Source organism: Ylistrum balloti, unplaced genomic scaffold (assembly GCF_031769215.1).
Source record: "Ylistrum balloti isolate Yb309-2 unplaced genomic scaffold, AGI_CSIRO_Ybal_v1 Utg370558, whole genome shotgun sequence".
In the NCBI taxonomy this organism is placed as follows: Eukaryota; Metazoa; Mollusca; class Bivalvia; order Pectinida; family Pectinidae; genus Ylistrum; species Ylistrum balloti.
The window spans coordinates 93,457-117,005 of NW_026782351.1; the positions used below are offsets into that span (position 1 = coordinate 93,457).

Genomic DNA, 23,549 nt, shown 5'->3' on the forward strand with positions numbered 1-23,549 from the left:
CTATATTGATGTCAATCCTTTTACCACAATGACTGCCATATGATTCAGTAAACTTAACTTAAATGAATATTCGAACATTGATTCACAAATACATTTCAACAAATACGGAAACACAGCTTTGATATACAGATATTGGCCACCACATAATACAGTAGACAGAACACTGTACATATTATTTATAACTGTATATACAGTAGACCTCGACACCTTCATTTCCCACCAAACATTCAAGATTTCGAGTTTTGCGGACTGTCAAGTTAAGTCAACCGGCAAATATGAGCAGAATGATCTCCCTAGATAATGTAATGAGACAGTAGTATGATGATGTTGGTTGTTTTGAACAGTTGTTTTCTCAGTAAAAAAAATGAGTGCTTACAGAAAAGGTCAATATCTCACATGATCTTGGTCATTAGGCCATTAAATACTGGTGGAGCAAAAACAGAGGAAAGATCAATTCTCAATTAAATAATGAATTTACACTTAATACTTTCGACATTATTCTGAATCGAAATTCATTTTATTTTGATTAGGAATATTTTAAACAAATGAAGGGTACAAGTTTTAGGATACCACAAAGAAATTCTTCATTAGAAAATTAAAGTAGAATTCAAGGATAATCTTGCAGAACAATTTTTGTCAGATGTTTTGATGAATGTTTTATCATGGGGCCTCCTGATAAGGATTTGGAGGAATTTGGTAATTGCTGGATTCTTTACAATAATCTATCTTTTACAGGAAAAAGTGTATAGAAACATGAATCCCATCTTTAGGAGTACTTATTCAACTTATTGCAGATGGTATCAAGGCTACGGATATTCATAATGACTGAAGTTTTTATTCTAATTATAAACATACTACAGTTAATTATAACTATTGTTAATGAAAAGAAAGTACAGGGTATCTGACAATGAAAACTGAAACAATGCTTCAATTTTTAGAATTATATAATAAAACATTAGACAATACAGATTTATATATACTATAACATTACAGACAATACAGATTTATATATACTATAACATTACAGAAAATACAGATTTATATACTAAAACATTACAGACAATACAGATTTATATATAATATAACATTAGAGACAATACATATTTATATATACTATAACATTACAGACAATACAGATTTATATATACTATAAAATACAGATTTATATATTATATATACTAAAACATTAGAGACAATACATATTTATATATATACTAAAACATAACAGATTTATATATAGAGACAATACAGATTTATATATTATATATACAGATTTATATATAACATTAGAGACAATACATATTTATATATACTATAACATTACAGACAATACAGATTTATATATACTATAACATTTATATATAATATAACATTAGAGGCAATACATATTTATATATACTATAACATTTGAGACAATACAGATTTATATATACTGCAAGAGATCCCAGAGGGATCTTGGCGCCCACCATTAGAGGATCTGTTTTCAGTTCTTGATGATTTGTTTATTTTTTTTTGTGTGTTACAGGTGTTGTAAATGTTCATGAACTGGTCTTCATTGAATGTACTCAATGATGGCACAAGATATTTTTATTAAGCACCTATTAGCAAATATCATTTGAAAAAGATCCCAAAGTATTATTGGATAGCAGTCAGTTACAGGTGGATAATGGACAATATGCTTGTGCTGTATTACTGTCGACATCCAAGATGGCTGCCTGTGGGCCACCTTGATTTCAAATCAGTCCAAAAAAGGTACAATGCACAACTAGGGACCAAGGGAAACCAATATCTATGAAATATCAGAAGGATCCATCCAGTACTTCCTCAGATATAGCAGTAACAAGATTTTACTCTCAAAATCCAAGATGGCTGCCTGTCAGCCATCTTGATTTCGGATCAGTCCAAAAAGGTATAATGCACAACTTGGAACCAAAGGGAACCTGCATATGAAATTTGAGAAAGATCCATCCAGTACTTTCCAAGAAATAGCAGTAACAAACTTTTACATTCAAAATCCAAGATGGCCACCTGTCTGCCATCTTGAATTCGAATCAGTCAAAAAAAGGTACAATGCACAACTAGGGACCAAGGGGAACCTGCATATGAAATTTGAGAAAGATCCATCCAGTACTTTTCCAAGAAATAGCAGTAACAAAGTTTTACATCCAAAATCCAAGATGGCCACTTGTCAGCCATCTTGAATGCGAATCAGTTCAAAAAAGGTACAATGCACAACTAGGGACCAAGGGGAAACTGCATATGAAATTTGAGAAAGATCCATCCAGTACTTTCTCAGAAATAGCAGTAACAAACTTTTATTTCCAAAATCCAAGATGGCCACTTGTCAGCCATCTTGAATAACCCACCATCTATCTATTTCAATAGATGGTGGGCTAATAACATTAGAGACAATATAAATTTATATATACCGTAACATTAGAGACAATACATATTTATATCTACCATAACATTAGAGACAATACAGATTTATATATACTATAACATTAGAGACAATATAAATTTATATCTACCATAACATTAGAGACAATACAGATTTATATATACTATAACATCTATTTCAATATAAATTTATATCTACCATAACATTAGAGACAATATAAATTTATATTTACCATAACATTAGAGACAATACATATTTATATCTACCATAACATTAGAGACAATACAGATTTATATATACTATAACATTAGAGACAATACATATTTATATATACCATAACATTAGAGGCAATACATATTTATATATACTATAACATTAGAGACAATATAGATATAAATATATATACTAAAACAATAGAAACAACACAGATTTATATATACTATAACATTAGAGACAATGTTTATGTCACCTTATTTGGGTCATAGTCATTTTTGGCTGCTGTGATGTGACAGGTGTCAACATATGAAGCATTGTTAACTTAATTGAACTTATAAAGATTATAATTTTTTGTCTTATGTTACCTGCAGTGTAATCACATGTGGTTGATCCTGGTCCCAGATTGGTCTTTCCATTAGGACATCTGATGCAGAATTCACTAAGGGATTTATCAACATAATACCCCTCATCACAGTCAACACAACAACAGTCTGAGCCATCAGTGTTGTTGAATCCTTTTCCAAGTGGACAATCAGCTATATCAAATAACAAACATAATGAATATATAATTAACTCAATATTCAAAACAAAAAAATTGCAAACAAACAATTAAGAATGGTATTTAACACATCACAATCCTATTTTTGATACCTATTTCTGATCAAATATGCATTTGATCTGCCAGTTCCTACCTATGATCATGCCAAGTAGAGGGATAGTAACAAAACGCTTATTTAAAGATATTTATATATTTTGATTTATATTTTCCCTGTAAACCTGTCAATATCTACTTTCCCTATAAATCTACCTATATAAATGTTCCCCATTAGCCGGCCTATAAAAACTTTACCTTTAAACCTGTCTATATAAACTTTACCTATAAACCTGTCTATATAAACTTTACCTATAAACCTGTCTCTATAAACTTTACCTATAAACCTGTCTCTATAAACTTTACCTATAAACCTGTCTATATAAACTTTATCTATAAACCTGTCTCTATAAACTTTACCTATAAACCTGTCTCTATAAACTTTACCTATAAACCTGTCTCTATAAACTTTACCTATAAACCTGTCTCTATAAACTTTACCTATAAACCTGTCTCTATAAACTTTACCTATAAACCTGTCTATATAAACTTTATTTACGAACCTGCCAATATAAACTTTACCTATGAACCTGTCTTTAGAAACCTTACCTATAAACCTGTCTACATAAGTTTTACCTATGAACCTGTCTATATGAACTTTACCTATGAACCTGCCAATATAAACTTTACCTATGAACCTGTCTTTAGAAACCTTACCTATCAACCTATCTACATAAATCTACCTATGAACCTGTCTATATTAACTTTACTTATGAACCTGTCTATATAAACTTTACCTATTAACCTTCCTATATAAACTTTACCTATAAGCCTGTCTATATAAATTTTACCTATAAACCTGTCTATATAAATTTTACCTATAAACCTGTCTATATAAATTTTACCAATGAACCTGTCTATATAAACGTTGAATTTTCAGTATTTCACATTATTAGCGAATTAAAAATAAATGTAATTATCATTCCTATGTAACTTCTGTGAAGTATTCCAAATATTCCAACACAACCTATAGAATAGAACATTTTGTATTTATAAAAACTGTACTCAATCATGACATACAATATTGGTAAAAATTCCTCAACAGGACTCACTGATTCACTGATTAACAAAATACTTAATATCTCGTTTACTTACGTATACAATCAGCAATCGATGTAGCTCCAGATAAAACCCTGGTTGTTTTTCCCAAGCCACATGATTTACATTCAGTTTGATCCATTTGATCCTGGTACGTAGATCTTTGGCATGGTGTACATACACCATTAAGCTGGTATGTTCCAACATTACAAACATCTGAATAAAATTATTGAGATAAATAGCTGAACATTGGCAATATTACAAATATCAGAGAACAAAATGTTTTAGTTTGTGTATAATTAAGCTGCTCAGAGTACTGAGGAGTCACAGTACATTTGGCAGCACGTGGAGGTATTTATTTCACTTTTACATGCACTTGTTTATTCCAATGGCAGAAACCAGGATTTCTTTACCATAATATCCTTTCTCCTTCAATCTATATAACTGAACTCATATTAGCCATGTTATGTAAGTTTCCAATGTAAACCATTTTATGCAAATGAACTCATATCAAGTCATTTTATGGAAGTGACCTTGTGTAAGCTATTTTATGAAAATGAACACAAATTGACTATTTTATGTAAGAAAACTCATATTAGCCATTTTATTCTAAGTATTATGAGTATCATAATAAAAGAACTCATAATATATATTAAATTCTTTTGTATCTGATATCACTGTATAAAATCTGTAAGGGATTGAATGGAGAATTAAAAAGTTCTTGCCATTTCTACACAATGCTTATGTTTGCAAATAAAAGATGCATAATTCTGCTCAAAGTAATTGCCAAATTCTGCAACGCAAACTTGTTTGATTTATCACCATATAATATATTTGTAACAAGTTTCATTGACGCTAGTCTATTGATAAAGATAAGAAAGTGGTAACAAGGAAAAGTTAAGGGACAGATTGAAGCACAGGGTATATCATAATATAACTGCAGTCATCAATGGGGCAGAGGTGAGCCACAGACTCTCACACATCTATAACTTAACTGCAGTACATTGTTACCACCTTGTCTACTCTTTCTTAATATTTCTTTATCATCTTTTCACTACCTTCCCTATCATTTACTATGCTTCACACTGGTCACGAAATACACAAAGTAGGGGCAAAGGGAACCTCCATATGGAATACAAGAGAGATTTAACCCATACCTCACAAGAAACAAAATGAAAACTGTTTAAGGATGGATGGACAGTCAACAGATCATGGACGCGAGGTAATTTTAATAGAATATAATACAAGGTTTCTTGCTGTACTAGAATATAAGCAGCACCCTTTCTTATGATGTAGTAAATACTATGTTGACCATAATTTGTTGATGTAACAGACAACAGAAGACTATCTTTCAAGATTGTCAGTCAAAAAATTTACTAAAGTCTGCAAATGAATCATGCACAAATTATCCTTTATGTTATTGATGTATTTTCAAAATTATTCAATAAAAATAAAATAAGTAAGAGTTTTACAAACTAGTTCTTGCTAATCTAAATCAATTTAAGAGGTTTCAGTTCATCAACTGATCAATATGATTTCAAAAACACAGTAAAAAGCAACAACACAGATCTGCACATGCCCTCTTGATCAAGAAATGGCATTCATGATTATATGATTTCACTTCAAAAGTCTCTATATATACTTACCTAAAGAACAGGCAGCCAAAGAAACAGATCCATTTGTTGGTGTTGTCTTCAATACAGGACAAGACGTACAGTTTATGACAGTCGTTCTGTCATTTTGCCAATTACCGTTCAAAGACTTATAGGTACCCAGTCCACATACATTACATGTTTTGCTGGTGGTGTTATACTCATAACCTGGAGCACAAATTGCTAAGGAAAAAAAACAAACAAACATTGAACTAATAAAAACATACCTTTGTATTTGCAAACAAATATAAGTTCATTTTACTCTATTTGCTCAACTCTAGAGCCCAGGATTTTAACAGCAAGACAGATTGGAAGAGATCAGAACAATACATACTGACTATACAAATGCATCAGTGTTTTCAGAAAAATACTATTGTCAGAAATTACTTACGTATACAATCTGACTCTAAAACTGTGGTGGTGAATTGGGTGCTGTATGAAGAAGGAGTACACTGTATACAGCTCACTTGTCCTGGGTTAGGTTGGTATTGGCCATATCCACAATCTTCACAAGTATTAGTTTGCATGTTCCTCTTTTGTCCAGCTGGACATACAACTACAACCAAAGAAATCTTGGTTAACATACAAGCACCTTAACTTTACATCATAAAAGGCAGAACATATACGTATAGGCTTTCTTGAAATGACCAACAATTACTAACCATTAATGGAGAAACTCATGAACAAACATTACTCAGCATTAATGGAGTAACTCATGAACAAACATTACTCACCATTAATGGAGAAACTCATGAACAAACATTACTCACCATTAATGGAGTAACTCATGAACAAACATTACTGACCTTTAATGGAGTAACTTATGAACAGACATTACTCACCTTTAATGGAGTAACTTATGAACAAACATTACTCACCATTAATGGAGTAACTCATAAACAAACATTACTGACCTTTCATGAAGTAACTTATGAACAGACATTACTCACCATTAATGGAGTAACTTACAAACAAACATTACTGACCTTTCATGGAGTAACTTATGAACAGACATTACTCACCTTTAATGGAGTAACTCATAAACAAACATTACTGACCTTTCATGGAGTAACTTATGAACAGACATTACTCACCTTTAATGGAGAAACTCATGAACAAACATTACTGACCATTAATGGAGTAACTTATGAACAGACATTACTCACCTTTAATGGAGAAACTCATGAACAAACATTACTGACCATTAATGGAGTAACTCATGAACAAACATTACTCACCATTAATGGAGTAACTCATGAACAAACATTACTGACCTTTAATGGAGTAACTTATGAACAGACATTACTCACCATTAATGGAGTAACTTACGAACAGACATTACTCACCATTAATGGAGAAACTTATGAACAAACATTACTCACCATTAATGGAGTAACTCATAAACAAACATTACTGACCTTTCATGGAGTAACTTATGAACAGACATTACTCACCTTTAATGGAGAAACTCATGAACAAACATTACTGACCATTGATAGAGTAAATCATGAACAAATACTGTTGACTATTAATGGAGTAACCCAATAACAAACACTACTGACTTTAAATGGAGTTACCTATGTGAAGTTTTATAGCATTGACCACCAGTGAGTTATTAGAGGTAATGAAACACTTACCGATCGAACATGATGCGGAAGAGGTTGCTCCAGTGACTGATGTAGTAAAACCAGACTCACAGTCTGTACAGTTCATGTTCCCAACAGTATTCTTGAAGGAACCATAATTACAGGGCTGACACGAATCAGTTGTTGCATTGTAGTACTTCCCTATCACACAGTACACTGAAATGGATATGAAAAGATCAATTAGAATCAATAAATATACTATGTCTTACACCTTTGTGATTCATAAAGTCAACAATTTCTCACACTGGTTACAGTCAGACTTAGTTGTCTATTAAGACTCCAATTACTCACACTGGTATCAGCCAGATTTAGTTTTCAATGAAGTCTCCAATTACTCAGCATTACTCTTTTAAGTCTATAATACTCACACTGGTTACAGTCAGATGTTCATTAAATCTATAATACTCACACTGGTTACAGACAGATGTTCATTAAGTCTATAATACTCACACTGGTTACAGTCAGATGTTCATTAAGTCAATAATACTCACACTGGTTACAGACAGATGTTCATTAAGTCAATAATACTCACACTGGTTACAGACAGATGTTCATTAAGTCTATAATACTCACACTGGTTACAGACAGATGTTCATTTCATAATACTCACACTGGTTACAGACAGATAAGTCTATAATACTCACACTGGTTACAGACAGATGTTCATTAAGTCTATAATACTCACACTGGTCTATAATACTCACACTGGACAGATGTTCATTAAGTCTATAATACTCACACTGGTTACAGACAGATGTTCATTAAGTCTATAATACTCACAATGGTTACAGGCAGATGTTCATTAAATCTATAATACTCACACTGGTTACAGACAGATGTTCATTAAGTCTATAATACTCACACTGGTTACAGACAGATGTTCATTAAGTCTATAATACTCACACTGGTTACAATCAGATGTTCATTAAGTCTATAATACTCACACTGGTTACAGACAGATGTTCATTAAGTCTATAATACTCACACTGGTTACAATCAGATGTTCATTAAGTCTATAATACTCACACTGGTTACAGACAGATGTTCATTAAGTCTATAATACTCACACTGGTTACAGACAGATGTTCATTAAGTCTATAATACTCACACTGGTTACAGACAGATGTTCATTAAGTCTATAATACTCACACTGGTTACAGACAGATGTTCATTAAGTCTATAATACTCACACTGGTTACAGATGTTCATTAAGTCTATAATACTCACACTGGTTACAGTCAGATGTTCATTAAGTCTATAATACTCACACTGGTTACAGACAGATGTTCATTAAGTCTATAATACTCACACTGGTTACAGACAGATGTTCATTAAGTCTATAATACTCACACTGGTTACAGACAGATGTTCATTAAGTCTATAATACTCACACTGGTTACAGACAGATGTTCATTAAGTCTATAATACTCACACTGGTTACAGACAGATGTTCATTAAGTCTATAATACTCACACTGGTTACATCAGTTCATTAAGTCATTAAGTACAGATGTTCATTAAGTCTATAATACTCACACTGGTTACAGACAGATAAGTCTATAATACTCACACTGGTTACAGACAGATGTTCATTAAGTCTATAATATGAAAAGATCACACTGGTTACAATCAGATGTTCATTAATATAATACTCACACTGGTTATACAGATGTTCATTAAGTCTATAATACTCACACTGGTTACAGTCAGATGTTCATTAAATCTATAATACTCACACTGGTTACAGACAGATGTTCATTAAGTCTATATATACTACACACTGTCTATAATTCACAGACTACAGACAGATGTTCATTAAGTCTATAATACTCACACTGGTTCCAGACAGATGTTCATTAAGTCTATAATACTCTCACTGGTTTCAGACAGATGTTCATTAAGTCTATAATACTCACACTGGTTACAGATGTTCAGATACAGTTCACATTACAGATGTTCATTAAGTCTATAATACTCACACTGGTTACAGACAGATGTTCATTAATAATACTCACACTGGTTACAGACAGATGTTCATTAAGTCTATAATACTCACACTGGTTACAGACAGATGTTCATTAAGTCTATAATACTCACACTGGTTACAGACAGATGTTCATTAAGTCTATAATACTCACACTGGTTACAGTCAGATGTTCATTAAGTCTATAATACTCACACTGGTTACAGTCAGATGTTCATTAAGTCTATAATACTCACACTGGTTACAGTCAGATGTTCATTAAGTCTATAATACTCACACTGGTTTACAACAGATCAGATGTTCATTAAGTCTCACACTGGTTAATACTCACACTGGTTACAGATCAGATGTTCATTAAGTCTATAATACTCACACTGGTTACAGACAGATGTTCATTAAGTCTATAATACTCACACTGGTTACAATCAGATGTTCATTAAGTCTATAATACTCACACTGGTTACAGACAGATGTTCATTAAGTCTATAATACTCACACTGGTTACAGACAGATGTTCATTAAGTCTATAATACTCACACTGGTTACAGACAGATGTTCATTAACTATAATACTCACACTGGTTACAGACAGATGTTCATTAAGTCTATAATACTCACACTGGTTACAGACAGATGTTCATTAAGTCTATAATACTCACACTGGTTACAGACAGATGTTCATTAAATTTAAAATACTCACACTGGTCACAGTCAGACTGGTTTCTTGATGCTACACCAGCAGTGGTAAAACCAGGATTACAGGTTTGACAAGTGGTTGCTCTGCCTCGCTCAGTTTTGTATGTCCCTTGTTCACAGGGAATACACTTTTCGACTGAGGATTCATTATACTTAAATCCTCTGTCACAAAAATCTGAAATAATAATAATGCCATTAATTTGTCTGAATGTTATGAGTAACAGTGGAACTAATGAATGCTCCCAACAAATAACTTTATCAGACACAAAATCTCAACAAAAGAAATTCTTCTGTAATTAAAAGGTTGCAGGCCCTAAATTTGGTATACTGTACATCCTCTTAGTATGGACAATGTATAAACCAAGTTTTTACTATCCTTGTTTTAATGCAAGCAAAGTTATTCTTGTAACATAAAATGTTTACAATGGGCAATAACTTTGTAATGAAAGAGTTGTGAGCCCTAACATTGGTACAATCTATATTATCATTGTATGATCAATGTATACACCAAATTTCATTAACCTAGCATAAAAGAAAGCAAAGTTATGCTCTGGACATGAAATTTTAACAAAGGGCGGTAACTTTGTAAATGAGGGGTCAAAGGCCCGAAATTTGGTACATTGCACACTGCCTAGTATGACCAATGTATACACCAAGTTTCATGATTGTTCCTTGCTTAAGTGTGGGCAAAGCTCAGGACATTAAAGGATGGACGGATGAAATTTTGAGGGAGCATAATATATAAGACACAAGATTAAGAATCATTAATATATGTGAATTTTTCTGTCATTAAAATTAATTTAGCTTGACACACTTGGACCACTATTTTATCACCAATGCAAGCACAATAACTTTTTGGTAATGATTTGCCCATGCAACCTACTGTAAACGTGTGGCAAAACTGCTATGACACAGGAATAAAATCAAACTGTCAATAGTGGTTTTATTGTAAGTCTGTGTGGGATTAATGTCAAACCTATCAACAAATTTTGTGTTTATTCTGAATGTTCTGTCATTCTGCATCCTGTTTTGAACATTTGTCAGCATAAGACATCACAGGACAGCTGCAGGTGACCGGAAAGGTCACTGAGAGACCTCGATGCGATAGACCATGGTGTACAACAGCACGTCAGGATTGTTATTTAAGCAGTCTTACTAGCGAAATTGTTTTGCAAGTTCCACTGGGTTCAATGATGACTTCCATCAAGCAACTGGAAGAAGAATTTCTGCACAAATAGTAAGGAATAGACTTCACAACACTGCATTCACAGACCAACTGTGCGCACTCGACTCACATGCCACAGGCAGCTAATCATGTTAACTGGCAACTGCATGAATCCTGGTTTTGTGTGGGCTTTCTTGATGGCAGGAGGCATGTTTGGTATGAGATGGGTTAGAGGTATACTGACATCACTGAGCATGACTGTTTCTGAGGGCTTGGTAATGGTTTGGGCAGGGATCAGTTTTGATGGTCGGACTGACTTGCCTGTTTACAGGTTTACGGAACCAGGCTATAACCCTTTCTCCCATTGTAAAACCCTTTGCAGGTGATGTCAGCCCTAGGTTTGTACTGATGGACAACAATGCTTGCCAAAATAGAGCTAGACTTGTGAATGAGTACCTTCAAGCAGAAACTATTGAGTGTATGGACTGTCCTCACCCAACCTTAACCTGATCGAGCATGCGTAGGAGAGCAACAATTACCTATCCCCCGTGGCTTACTGTCACAGACAGGAGCTTGCTGATGCTCGTCAAGAATGGACACAAATTCCACAAATGGATATGCAGCACCTTATTCAAAGCATGCCAAGCCAATGTCTTGTCATTTTCGGGGCCAATGGAAGACTGACTCAATATTGATGGTGTTGCTGAACCCACTGAAGTATTTTGAATTTTCACCGCCATTGGCACTTTAACTTTGTTTTGGAGGGTTGTGAAATTTCTATGTAATCATACACCACACACTTGAATGAAATGGATTCAAAGTGGGTCAAAATTGTTTTCTTATTCTATATCATTTATCATTACTTTTTGTGCCCAATGTAAATCAGTGTCTAAAAATGTATAATGCACAAATCATGTTTATATACTTCTGTACAGAAAACCTGAGAGCTTGTCAGTGTGACATTGATGCTAGAGAAGCCCCTGATCTGTACCCATTAATCTGTATAGGATAGGATGCATCTTTTTCACAGATGGCAAGAACATTATTTTTCTTAGCTTTGCTAGAATAATATTTGTCTTATAGGATTAGCCAGAATAATTTTTTCCAGATTATCTAGAACATTATTTTTCTAGGATTAGCTAAAATAATATTTTTCTAGGAAATGGTGGAATAAATTTTTCTCAGTTTAGCTAGAACGTCATTTTTCTAGGATTAGCTAGAGCATTATTTTTCCTAGGTTAGCTAGAATATCAAAAAGTGATTTTCAACAAAAAGAAAGTTTTTGATGATAAACGTTGCTAGCAACTAACTCATGTATGATCAATAATATCAATTAGCAGATCTGATCCACTCTTTATGATAAGTAAGTATTCCATGATAAATCTATTCCCTATCGTTTACACTTCTACTTCTATACTCCATAGTATGTCTACTTACCTCTATTACTAAATACTTACCAACATTACATTCTGTTCTGGCTTCATTGGCAGTGAAGTTGGGTTTGGTCATTTCACATGATTCACAGTTTCTCAGTCCAGACATTTGTTTTATTTCATCAGGTGGGCATTTCTTACACTCGTCTGACCCAGCAAACCCAGGTAGACACCAAACTGAAACAAGTATGAGACAATCTTGTTCCCAGACATAACAATATAGAGATGTTTTATACAACTAAAACACATGAAAGAGTTGACCTGTTTATTACATACAGAGGCAAAGTGTGGATTACACATATTACAACACTTAAATATATAAAACTACTCTTTGGCCTATCAGAGGCTACTCACTCAAACACTAAACTAAATAACTAATAAACATAACTAGAACTGCAAAGTTGCCTCCTTAGCATATTGAAGGAGGCCAGGTAAGAAAGAAAACTTTAATTGATTTAAATGTCGGTCATATAGCTCTTGAGCAATTCAAGATAACTAAAGGCCGAGTAAAATAAAAAGAACTTGACTCCTGAGTGATTCAGGAGAAGTAGGTCAAAGAAATCTTGAGCGATTTAAGATAGACTAAGTTAGACCTCCAGAGTGAATCTGGAGAAGTATTGTCCACTGCCCCTAGTTCTTGAGCGATTCAAGATAGGGAAGCATGCAGCCAATCTTGGCTCCTAAGTGATATAAGAGCCACAAGACCTGCTCTTGAGTGATTCAAGAGAGGGCAAGTAAGAGAAACTTAACTGATTAACAATTTAAGAGAATTTAGACAAACACGAACAATTCATCAACAAAATAAAGCTAACAAAAGTATTGGGGGTAAAACTCTTGAAGAATTTCCACCCAAATAGAATGAATAAGTAATCAATTACTAAATAATAATAGAGAAATGTTATTACAAAAAACACAGCAAGAGACCTGTATTGCTTGCCAGTTGTTTCAACCTCTGGGACTTCAAATATGGCTAAGAGCAAAGTCACCAAAACACTTTGATGTCATCATTAGGGCATGAACATTCTGGCTCTTTGTAGGTAGGAATATATTAAGCATCTCAAAACCTAGACATGTAAAAATTTACTGGTCTGAGATTTATTTCTTTGTTTCCAAGTTTTCAGTAATTCCTTTATTTCATAAAACTAGATGTGTGGGCACCATACTAATGCCTTAGCTGGCAACCAAAAACAAGTCTGGAACTTTTCAGTGTCATTTGTTAGGAGGTGTTCTCATGAAAAACAAGAGGCCCACGGGCCTTAACAGTCATCTAACTAAAAAAGCTTTCAGCAAAGGAAATGGGGTTCTTTTTTCTACTTTGAATGAAATCTTACTAAGAAACTGTTTTCCATGATGCAGATGGTAGTTTTGGTTGGGAGTAGGTAACTGTAACAATTGTTACCTATTTTTTGACAGTAAAGGTGGAGTTCAATCAAACAGGTGAAACTGAGAAGTTTTAAATAGGTGTTGCACAGTAAACCATGATTGTGCAATCATGTTACAAATGGGCCTTCCTGGCTGTGGTATCAAAGTATTGACAAGTTTCAAAAAGAACAACACTTTGTTGGCTACCTTTCCTTAACATTCCGACCAATTTTTAGCTCATTGGCACCACTAGAACTGGAGAAGAAGTTCAAAAATATATTTCTCAAGATGGCGGCTATGGCAACCACCTTCAAATTCAGACATACCCAAAAAATAACAGCACTTGGCCAGGACGATCTCAGGATCATTTCATGCAAGTTTGAGCTCAATCCCACAGGTGGAACTTGAGAAGAAGTTTGAAATGTTAAAAGTTTACGCATTGTGCACGGCGGACGACGACGGAAAAAGCAAAATGGCAATAGTTCATCATGACCTTTCGGGTGAGATGACCTAAAAATTCAGCTTGCAGAATTAATGGTAAAGAATCTGGAACTAGATGTGTGACAGTGACAATAAAAACGTTTGGAAAGTTTGTTATTACTTTTTTAGGAATGTGTTCTAAAATTCCCACTGGAGTTAGGCAAGATTCTCCAGTTTTTGTCTAAATATTCTTAAAAGGCCTTACACTCAAGAAAAATCAACCATCACCGAATGAGACCTTTGCCTGCATAACATACAATTACATACTGAATTACAGCTCCATATCTTTATCCATTAAAGAGTTAATGGTTATGAAGTTATGATAGAAGACAGAATGAAGGAATGATGGTCATGAGTAACACTATCTGTTCTAAAACATGAAATGAGAGATGTATACAATACCTAGCTAAGTTGATTATTTTAGTATTACTCTATTATTTTGGTAGTGTTAAATCATTGTAGTTCAACAGCTCATTTTGTATTGATTCATTTTACATTATATTCATAACATGAAGTTTGAAATGCCATCATCTTGCTTCATTTGGTCATAATTAACATGGTAGTATAACTACCAAATTCCTTTTTGCAGTGTAATTAATTTACCATAATATTGACAGACAAACATGTGTAACTTGGACACTTTGTGGGAAAACCTTGTATGTTATTTCTGTAATGTAATGTGCTTTGAGTGTGTTTTGAATAAATAGATATATGTAAGCAGCCAATCAGGATTGTGTGTTTGTGTTGATCGGAGCAGTAAATTTGGATACTATATTACACTTCTCTGTATCAATTTGACAAACCTAAGATAAGAGCTGGAGTAGTGATTGCAGTATAATGATGGTAACACTTGAAGATGTTTTTGGCCAAATGACCAGAACTGAAATTACTTTTTGTGCTGTCAAAAACGAACTCATTGAAATTCTAAAATAAAACATCATTCTGGAAATGTTAAGATGATATTTTAAGCAGAAGTTGAGCTTCTATCCTCATTTTGACTTTCACTCTTTCATTTGGTTCTTCAGTCATTGTTGTTCTTTTTGACATTTAATTTAATGTTGAATATTGAACTTGTAAAAGACATATACACTTATTTTCATTACTGCTTTTGTTTATGTACCAAAATTGATTTGCTAACATTTAATGTAACATTTCAGACACAGATCAATACAGATCTATTAATTACACATTACTGCAGGTCTTGAAATGTTTTTTTCAGGGCTTGTCAGAAAATCAATTAGCATCAGGAAATCCATCATTTAAACCAAAGTAGCCAATGAATGACTCTATGTCTGGCAATAGTTGAGTGTTGCTGAAGTGATATATGTCAGTCATGGTCTTCCAAGCGATGCAAAGCATAAAAATTGGTAATTAAATCTGAAACCTAATTAAACCTAAAAAAATCCTAGGACGATGTTGACCAAATATTCATGTTTGTCTGCCCTAATTCAATTAAGTGATTATCTGGAAAACAAACTAAAACACTAGCATGTCAGAAAGGACAGATTTGTATCTGAACTTTTAAGAGTAAATTTAGGCATTCTAGTTACATTGTCAATTTTACACATGAAAAGATATATAATTTGAGCTTGACCTTTTGACACAGTGACCTTTAACATTGGTCAGTTGACTACTGGTGTTATTCTGACAAACTTTGCCTCTGGCATCTTTGATGGTGATAAATGTCTATTTTAGTAAGTGACCTTCACAACCTTCATAGTTGACCTTTTGACCTCAAACTCAATCCCACCCTGTATTACCTCATAAGCTAACATTGTATTAAGTTTCAACCAAATCCATCTATTCTTTCTTAAGTTATCATCTAGAAACCAAAATTTGATGTATCTCTTTTAAACAACAGTGACCTTTGTAGTTGACATTTTGATCCAAAATTGATCCAACTGTATATTACCACATAACCTAACACAAAATGAAATTTCATTCAAGTTCATCCTTCTTTTCTCAAGTAATTATCTGGAAACCAACATCTGGACAGACAGAGAGACGGACAGATGGGCAGATGGGCTGGCAGGCAGGTAGGCAGGTAGGCAGATAGACAATCTAGTCCCCTCAGTTTTCATTGGAAGGGGACTAATAAAAAGGAAGAAAATGGGCAGCTCTTTTCAAATTATTCAATATAAGGCTCAGCCCTCACAAGTGTAACATACTTTTAAATATACATTAAGATTGAATGATGAGCTGTTTACTTACGCTGACATTGTGTCTGTAGTTTGCTTCCCAAACTGCTTGTATTCAGGTCTGGACCACAGTCTATACAACTTGGTTGATGGCGGTTGGGTTGGTAACTTCCCAGATCACAAAGCAAGCAATTATCTCCAGAAATGTACGAGCCTGGATTGCAGTCCACTATAAGGCATTGCAGTGCCAAATTAAAACAAAATTATTTTTACTGACTTTAAGTTAATTAGTTTAAATGTATATGCTTTCATTAAGAGATTGAATCGTATCTCATCATCAAGCTCTACCAGAGTTAAACAAAATATTGAAAATTACTTAAAAATGATGATGTTATAAAATGTCTCTTCTTGTTCACATTGATCACTTATTGAAGTCAAGTTGAATTTAACTGAAGTGCCAAAATGATCTTCATCCAAATTTTTAGTTTATTTGCCTGCAGAAGAGCTTAAATAATATAGGCAACAAGATATCATTGATAAAGGTAAGAGTTTATATATAAGTATAAATTTTCTTACTGTATCAGTTGACTGATCTAGTTGCGGAGTAACTTACATCAGAAATATTTGGAGGAAAATAAATACATACACAGGCTACAATTGCTGATATCAGTATTGCCACCAGCTACAGTTGTGTAGTTTACAGGACAGGATGCACACTGCTGGAATTTCATTGTCTCATTTCCATTATTCCAGGTTCCCTTGCCACATGGTTCACATTCATCAGAGACATTGTTGTATTGCTGGCCTGCACTACACACACCTGACAGCACAAACAAATCACCAACCTTATTCAAACTATTTCTAGAATGAATAGAATAGATATTCATGGACTGACTTCTGAAGGATCAGATAGTGAGTTAAAAACAAAGGCTGGTTATTCTCTTAAAAGCAGCTGAATCAAAATGCCATTTCAGAACACACAACTGTTTTCATTATAATAAATTTTCCATTATTTGTTAGCAAAGTACAGCTTTCAGTTCTGTCGATTTTTCTTTTCATTTTATGAATGAAATATCTTTCTACAGTCACCTGGTGTGTGGATCACTGTCATTCAATAATGTTTTTTAAAAAAAATGGACTAAACAACATAAAACATTCAAATATCAATATTACAATAAACAACAAAAAAGTAACAGATTCATCAGGGAAAAATATATTATTTTATACTTTTACACATTTCCATTTGGAATATGACCCACTAATAGCATGAATTAGCTGTCAATGACATCACATAATGTCATGCCAGCTGATATGTGTAGTGATTTGTCATAAAATAATCTGTCATTAATTGATCAAATTTCTACATCTATGGATTATTTTTGTTTTTGAAACCTACTGAAATTAATATAAGCTTTGATAGGAATATTTTTCAGTTTAATGCTGTTATGAAAGTAAACCGTTTTGCAAAAATTATTCATTAAGTTTGCAAAAAGGTTTTTCTTTCCTACCAGCATGAAACTTTACAGTATTCCTGTCAAAACTTTAATAATGAAAAAGTGTACCAAGTTTGAAATCTATCAAACATTGCTGAAAATCACCTCTGCACAAATTAAAGTTAAATGTGCAATGAAAGATGACACCATACCATTATACATCCTGTCAAATATTTTGACTACCATATAATAAATCAAGAATTCTGTTGCTTTAGATGTTACCAGTGTGTTACATTAGCTAGTATCTAAATGTGATATTCTGTCAGCTTCCATCTTAACTGTCCGAAAATTTCTTCCAAATGAGATATTTCACCTATTAGTAAAAACTATTTTTTTCCAATTCTTTTGGAAAGCCAAATGTTGATGTGAACTATAAGACACAGAGCCATGAAATGTGGAAGGAAAAAATACTATCATAAAACTACTTGTAATACATTTATCTTTCATCATTTATAGACACTTACGGACACAGCTGGCCTCAGATGTCTGTCCTACATCCACAGTGGCTTTATTTACTGAACAGTTCAAACATTTCACAGCAGAATTTGGATACATAATTGGCTGGTAGGTATTGGCAGGACAGTCAACACAGTTGCCATTGGAGTTCACTACTTGTCCAGCTTGACACTTATCTGAAAGTAAGTTTTGCACCTTGTTCACAAGAAACAACAAAGATCTAAGCTGATAGCATTTAATTAGGTATCATTAATACAAATGTCTGATGGTGTCTTACTGAAGACATTTTATAGTTACATCAAAGATGATATACTTAGTGGAACATCAATAGCATGCTGACAATTTATGAGAGATATTCCAGTTGATTTCAATGACAGGAAGAACCACATTACCAATCACTTCAATATTTGTTTCTGTTCAGATTTAGTTGGATGCCAGATTGATCTGGGCCTAATTATCACAGGACACCATTATACCAGATGTGACTTAGATGTTTATGTTATTTTCATAAACAAAAGTAAAACAATGCATGTTATAAAGTATCATGACAGTTATTCTAATTACTTATATATGTTTTGATAACTTAGTGCTATTTTCTGAGTTTTGAAATATGAGAGGATACCTTTGTGTCTTCACATATTATCATTTCCCATGACAAATTTTCAATTTTTAAAATGAGTTCACAGGCAAGTCAAATAAGCTTAAAAATTCACTTCATTTCATACAATTAACTTTTTAACTTAAATCAGTTACTTGCTTAACTTATAATGATTTGAATAATTTCAATAAAAAATTGACCAATTTTAGGTAGTTTTCTGTTTCATATTGCTGAAACATTACCATAACACTGATGTTTATAAATGACTGCCCTCTGAAAGTATCATATCATACCTGCCATAAAGAACATGAATACGAATAATTAAAATATTTGAATACTGAATCAAATTAATCATACTAACATCCCGTGTGGCTACCTACCAACTGAGCAGTTGAGGCTACTGATGCTGCCCTCTCCTTCTGTAGTCCTGCCATTGGAACAGTTCATACAACTTGTGAAATAATCTGTACGGTCAGCAATTGCACGGAAGGTTTCCCTTTTACAAGGTACACAAATACCAGTTTGATTTAACTCAGTACCAGGTTCTGTGCAATAAGCTGGAATGTTTAACAAATAAAGATAAAGTATATATCAAATGTTAATGTCTTTCATTGTCAATATCAATTTTACTTTATGTATCAATTCAATATTACAGAAACTAGATTATAGTCTGATAGATGTCCAAATATCAATAATAACAGATTGATAACTAAATACAATGTTACAGGGAGTGATACTAGTGGTTATGTCTGATGTTTACAGGGAGTGATACTAGTGGATATGTCTGATGTTTACAGGGAGTGATACTAGTGGTTATGTCTGATGTTTACAGGGAGTGATACTAGTGGTTATGTCTGATGTTTACAGGGAGTGATACTAGTGGTTATGTCTGATGTTTACAGGGAGTTATACTAGTGGATATGTCTGACGTTTACAGGGAGTTATACTAGTGGTTATGTCTGATGTTTACAGGGAGTGATACTAGTGAATATATCTGATGTTTACAGGGAGTGATACTAGTGGTTATGTCTGATGTTTACAGGGAGTTGTACTAATGGATATGTCTGATGTTTACAGGGAGTGATACTAGTGGTTATGTCTGATGTTTACAGGGAGTGATACTAGTGGTTATGTCTGATGTTTACAGGGAGTTATACTAGTGGATATGTCTGATGTTTACAGGGAGTGATACTAGTGGTTATGTCTGATGTTTACAGGGAGTTATACTAGTGGATATGTCTGATGTTTACAGGGAGTGATACTAGTGGTTATGTCTGATGTTTACAGGGAGTGATACTAGTGGATATGTCTGATGTTTACAGGGAGTGATACTAGTGGTTATGTCTGATGTTTACAGGGAGTGATACTAGTGGTTATGTCTGATTTTTACAGGGAGTGATACTAGTGGTTATGTCTGATGTTTACAGGGAGTGATACTAGTGGATATGTCTGATGTTTACAGGGAGTGATACTAGTGGATATGTCTGATGTTTACAGGGAGTGATACTAGTGGATATGTCTGATGTTTACAGGGAGTGATACTAGTGGATACGTCTGACGTTTACAGGGAGTTATACTAGTGGATATGTCTGACGTTTACAGGGAGTTATACTAGTGGATATGTCTGACGTTTACAGGGAGTTGTACTAGTGGATATGTCTGACGTTTACAGGGAGTTATACTAGTGGATATGTCTGATGTTTACAGGGAGTTGTACTAGTGGATATGTCTGACGTTTACAGGGAGTTTTATTAGTGGATATGTCTGATGTTTACAGGGAGTTGTACTAGTGGATATGTCTGACGTTTACAGGGAGTTATACTAGTGGATATGTCTGATGTTTACAGGGAGTTATACTAGTGGATACATTGGATGTTTACAGGGAGTTATACTTGTGGATATGTCTGACGTTTACAGGGAGTTATACTAGTAAATATGTCTGACGTTTACAGGGAGTTATACTAGTAAATATGTCTGATGTTTACAGGGAGTGATACTAGTGGATATGTCTGATGTTTACAGGGAGTGATACTAGTGGATATGTCTGATGTGTACTTGGAGTTATACTAGTGGATATGTCTGGTGGATATGTCTGATGTTTACAGGGAGTGATACTAGTGGATATGTCTGATGTTTACAGGGAGTGATACTAGTAAATATGTCTGATGTTTACAGGGAGTGATACTAGTGGATATGTCTGATGTTTACAGGGAGTGATACTAGTGGATATGTCTGATGTTTACTTGGAGTTATACTAGTGGATATGTCTGATGTTTACAGGGAGTTGTACTAGTGGATATGTCTGATGTTTACAGGGAGTGATACTAGTGGATATGTCTGATGTGTACTTGGAGTTATACTAGTGGATATGTCTGATGTTTACAGGGAGTTATACTAGTGGTTATGTCTGATGTTTACAGGGAGTGATACTAGTGGATATGTCTGATGTTTACAGGGAGTTATACTAGTGGTTATGTCTGATGTTTACAGGGAGTGATACTAGTGGATATGTCTGATGTTTACAGGGAGTGATACTAGTGGTTATGTCTGATGTTTACAGGGAGTGATACTAGTGGATATGTCTGATGTTTACAGGGAGTGATACTAGTGGTTATGTCTGATGTTTACAGGGAGTTATACTAGTAAATATGTCTGATGTTTACAGGGAGTGATACTAGTGGATATGTCTGACGTTTACAGGGAGTTATACTAGTGGATATGTCTGATGTTTACAGGGAGTGATACTAGTGGATATGTCTGACGTTTACAGGGAGTAATACTAGTGGTTATGTCTGATGTTTACAGGGAGTTATACTAGTGGTTATGTCTGACGTTTACAGGGAGTTATACTAGTGGTTATGTCTGATGTTTACTTGGAGTTATACTAGTGGTTATGTCTGATGTTTACAGGGAGTGATACTAGTGGTTATGTCTGATGTTTACAGGGAGTGATACTAGTGGTTATGTCTGATGTTTACAGGGAGTGATACTAGTGGTTATGTCTGATGTTTACAGGGAGTGATACTAGTGGTTATGTCTGATGTTTACAGGGAGTTATACTAGTGGTTATGTCTGATGTTTACAGGGAGTGATACTAGTGGTTATGTCTGATGTTTACAGGGAGTTATACTAGTGGATATGTCTGATGTTTACAGGGAGTGATACTAGTGGATATGTCTGATGTTTACAGGGAGTGATACTAGTGGTTATGTCTGATGTTTACAGGGAGTTATACTAGTAAATATGTCTGATGTTTACAGGGAGTGATACTAGTGGATATGTCTGACGTGTACAGGGAGTTATACTAGTGGTTATGTCTGATGTTTACAGGGAGTGATACTAGTGGATATGTCTGATGTTTACAGGGAGTTATACTAGTGGATATGTCTGATGTTTACAGGGAGTGATACTAGTGGATATGTCTGATGTTTACAGGGAGTGATACTAGTGGTTATGTCTGATGTTTACAGGGAGTTATACTAGTGGTTATGTCTGATGTTTACAGGGAGTGATACTAGTGGTTATGTCTGATGTTTACAGGGAGTGATACTAGTGGTTATGTCTGATGTTTACAGGGAGTGATACTAGTGGTTATGTCTGATGTTTACAGGGAGTTATACTAGTGGATATGTCTGATGTTTACAGGGAGTGATACTATAGGATACATGTATCATGACAGTGGTATTGAAAATAATGTCCTGCTTACCTTTGCATTGACTTTTATCAGTGGATCCAATGCTTTCTGTTGCTTCGTTGGATTCACAAGCTTGACACTTATCCATTGAATTTGGCATTTCAACATCCTGGTAGGTATCAAATGGACAGGTCACACAGTTACCTGTGCTGTTTAATTCTTGTCCTTTAGCACATATATCTGCACAAAAATATAAAAAAAATTAAAACAATTTTTTTCCACAATGACAAACATTTAATAATAATCTATACTTTTAAAAGAATTCAAAAATATGTCTGCTCTGAAAATATCATTACTCATAAAATCATAATTTTTGGTGACTGTGGTCAACTTCATTAAGGAAGTTGGTGTTAAAAAAATTCCAAACATGTATCAGGCCATATTTGATTATATGATAACACAGAAGAAATCACCTAAATGCTGCCTATATAGTGCTATGATTGAGGG

At 33.9% G+C, this 23,549-nt stretch overlaps 1 protein-coding gene across 1 annotated transcript in view; it reads right to left on the reverse strand.

Annotated features, from left to right (window-relative positions):
* The window catches only part of LOC132556307 (uncharacterized), a 136,305-nt gene that overhangs the window by 22,032 nt on the left and 90,724 nt on the right, over positions 1–23,549 (reverse strand). Inside the window, exons 47-58 of the mRNA XM_060220689.1 lie at positions 23,115–23,282; positions 19,789–19,965; positions 18,819–18,986; positions 17,508–17,681; positions 16,935–17,090; positions 12,906–13,058; positions 10,288–10,458; positions 7,597–7,761; positions 6,351–6,515; positions 5,954–6,142; positions 4,365–4,523; positions 2,983–3,153 (exon numbers count right to left, since the gene is read on the reverse strand). Coding sequence (XP_060076672.1) covers positions 2,983–3,153; positions 4,365–4,523; positions 5,954–6,142; positions 6,351–6,515; positions 7,597–7,761; positions 10,288–10,458; positions 12,906–13,058; positions 16,935–17,090; positions 17,508–17,681; positions 18,819–18,986; positions 19,789–19,965; positions 23,115–23,282 — 2,016 coding nt within the window. The remainder of the gene's footprint in view (positions 1–2,982; positions 3,154–4,364; positions 4,524–5,953; positions 6,143–6,350; positions 6,516–7,596; positions 7,762–10,287; positions 10,459–12,905; positions 13,059–16,934; positions 17,091–17,507; positions 17,682–18,818; positions 18,987–19,788; positions 19,966–23,114; positions 23,283–23,549) is intronic.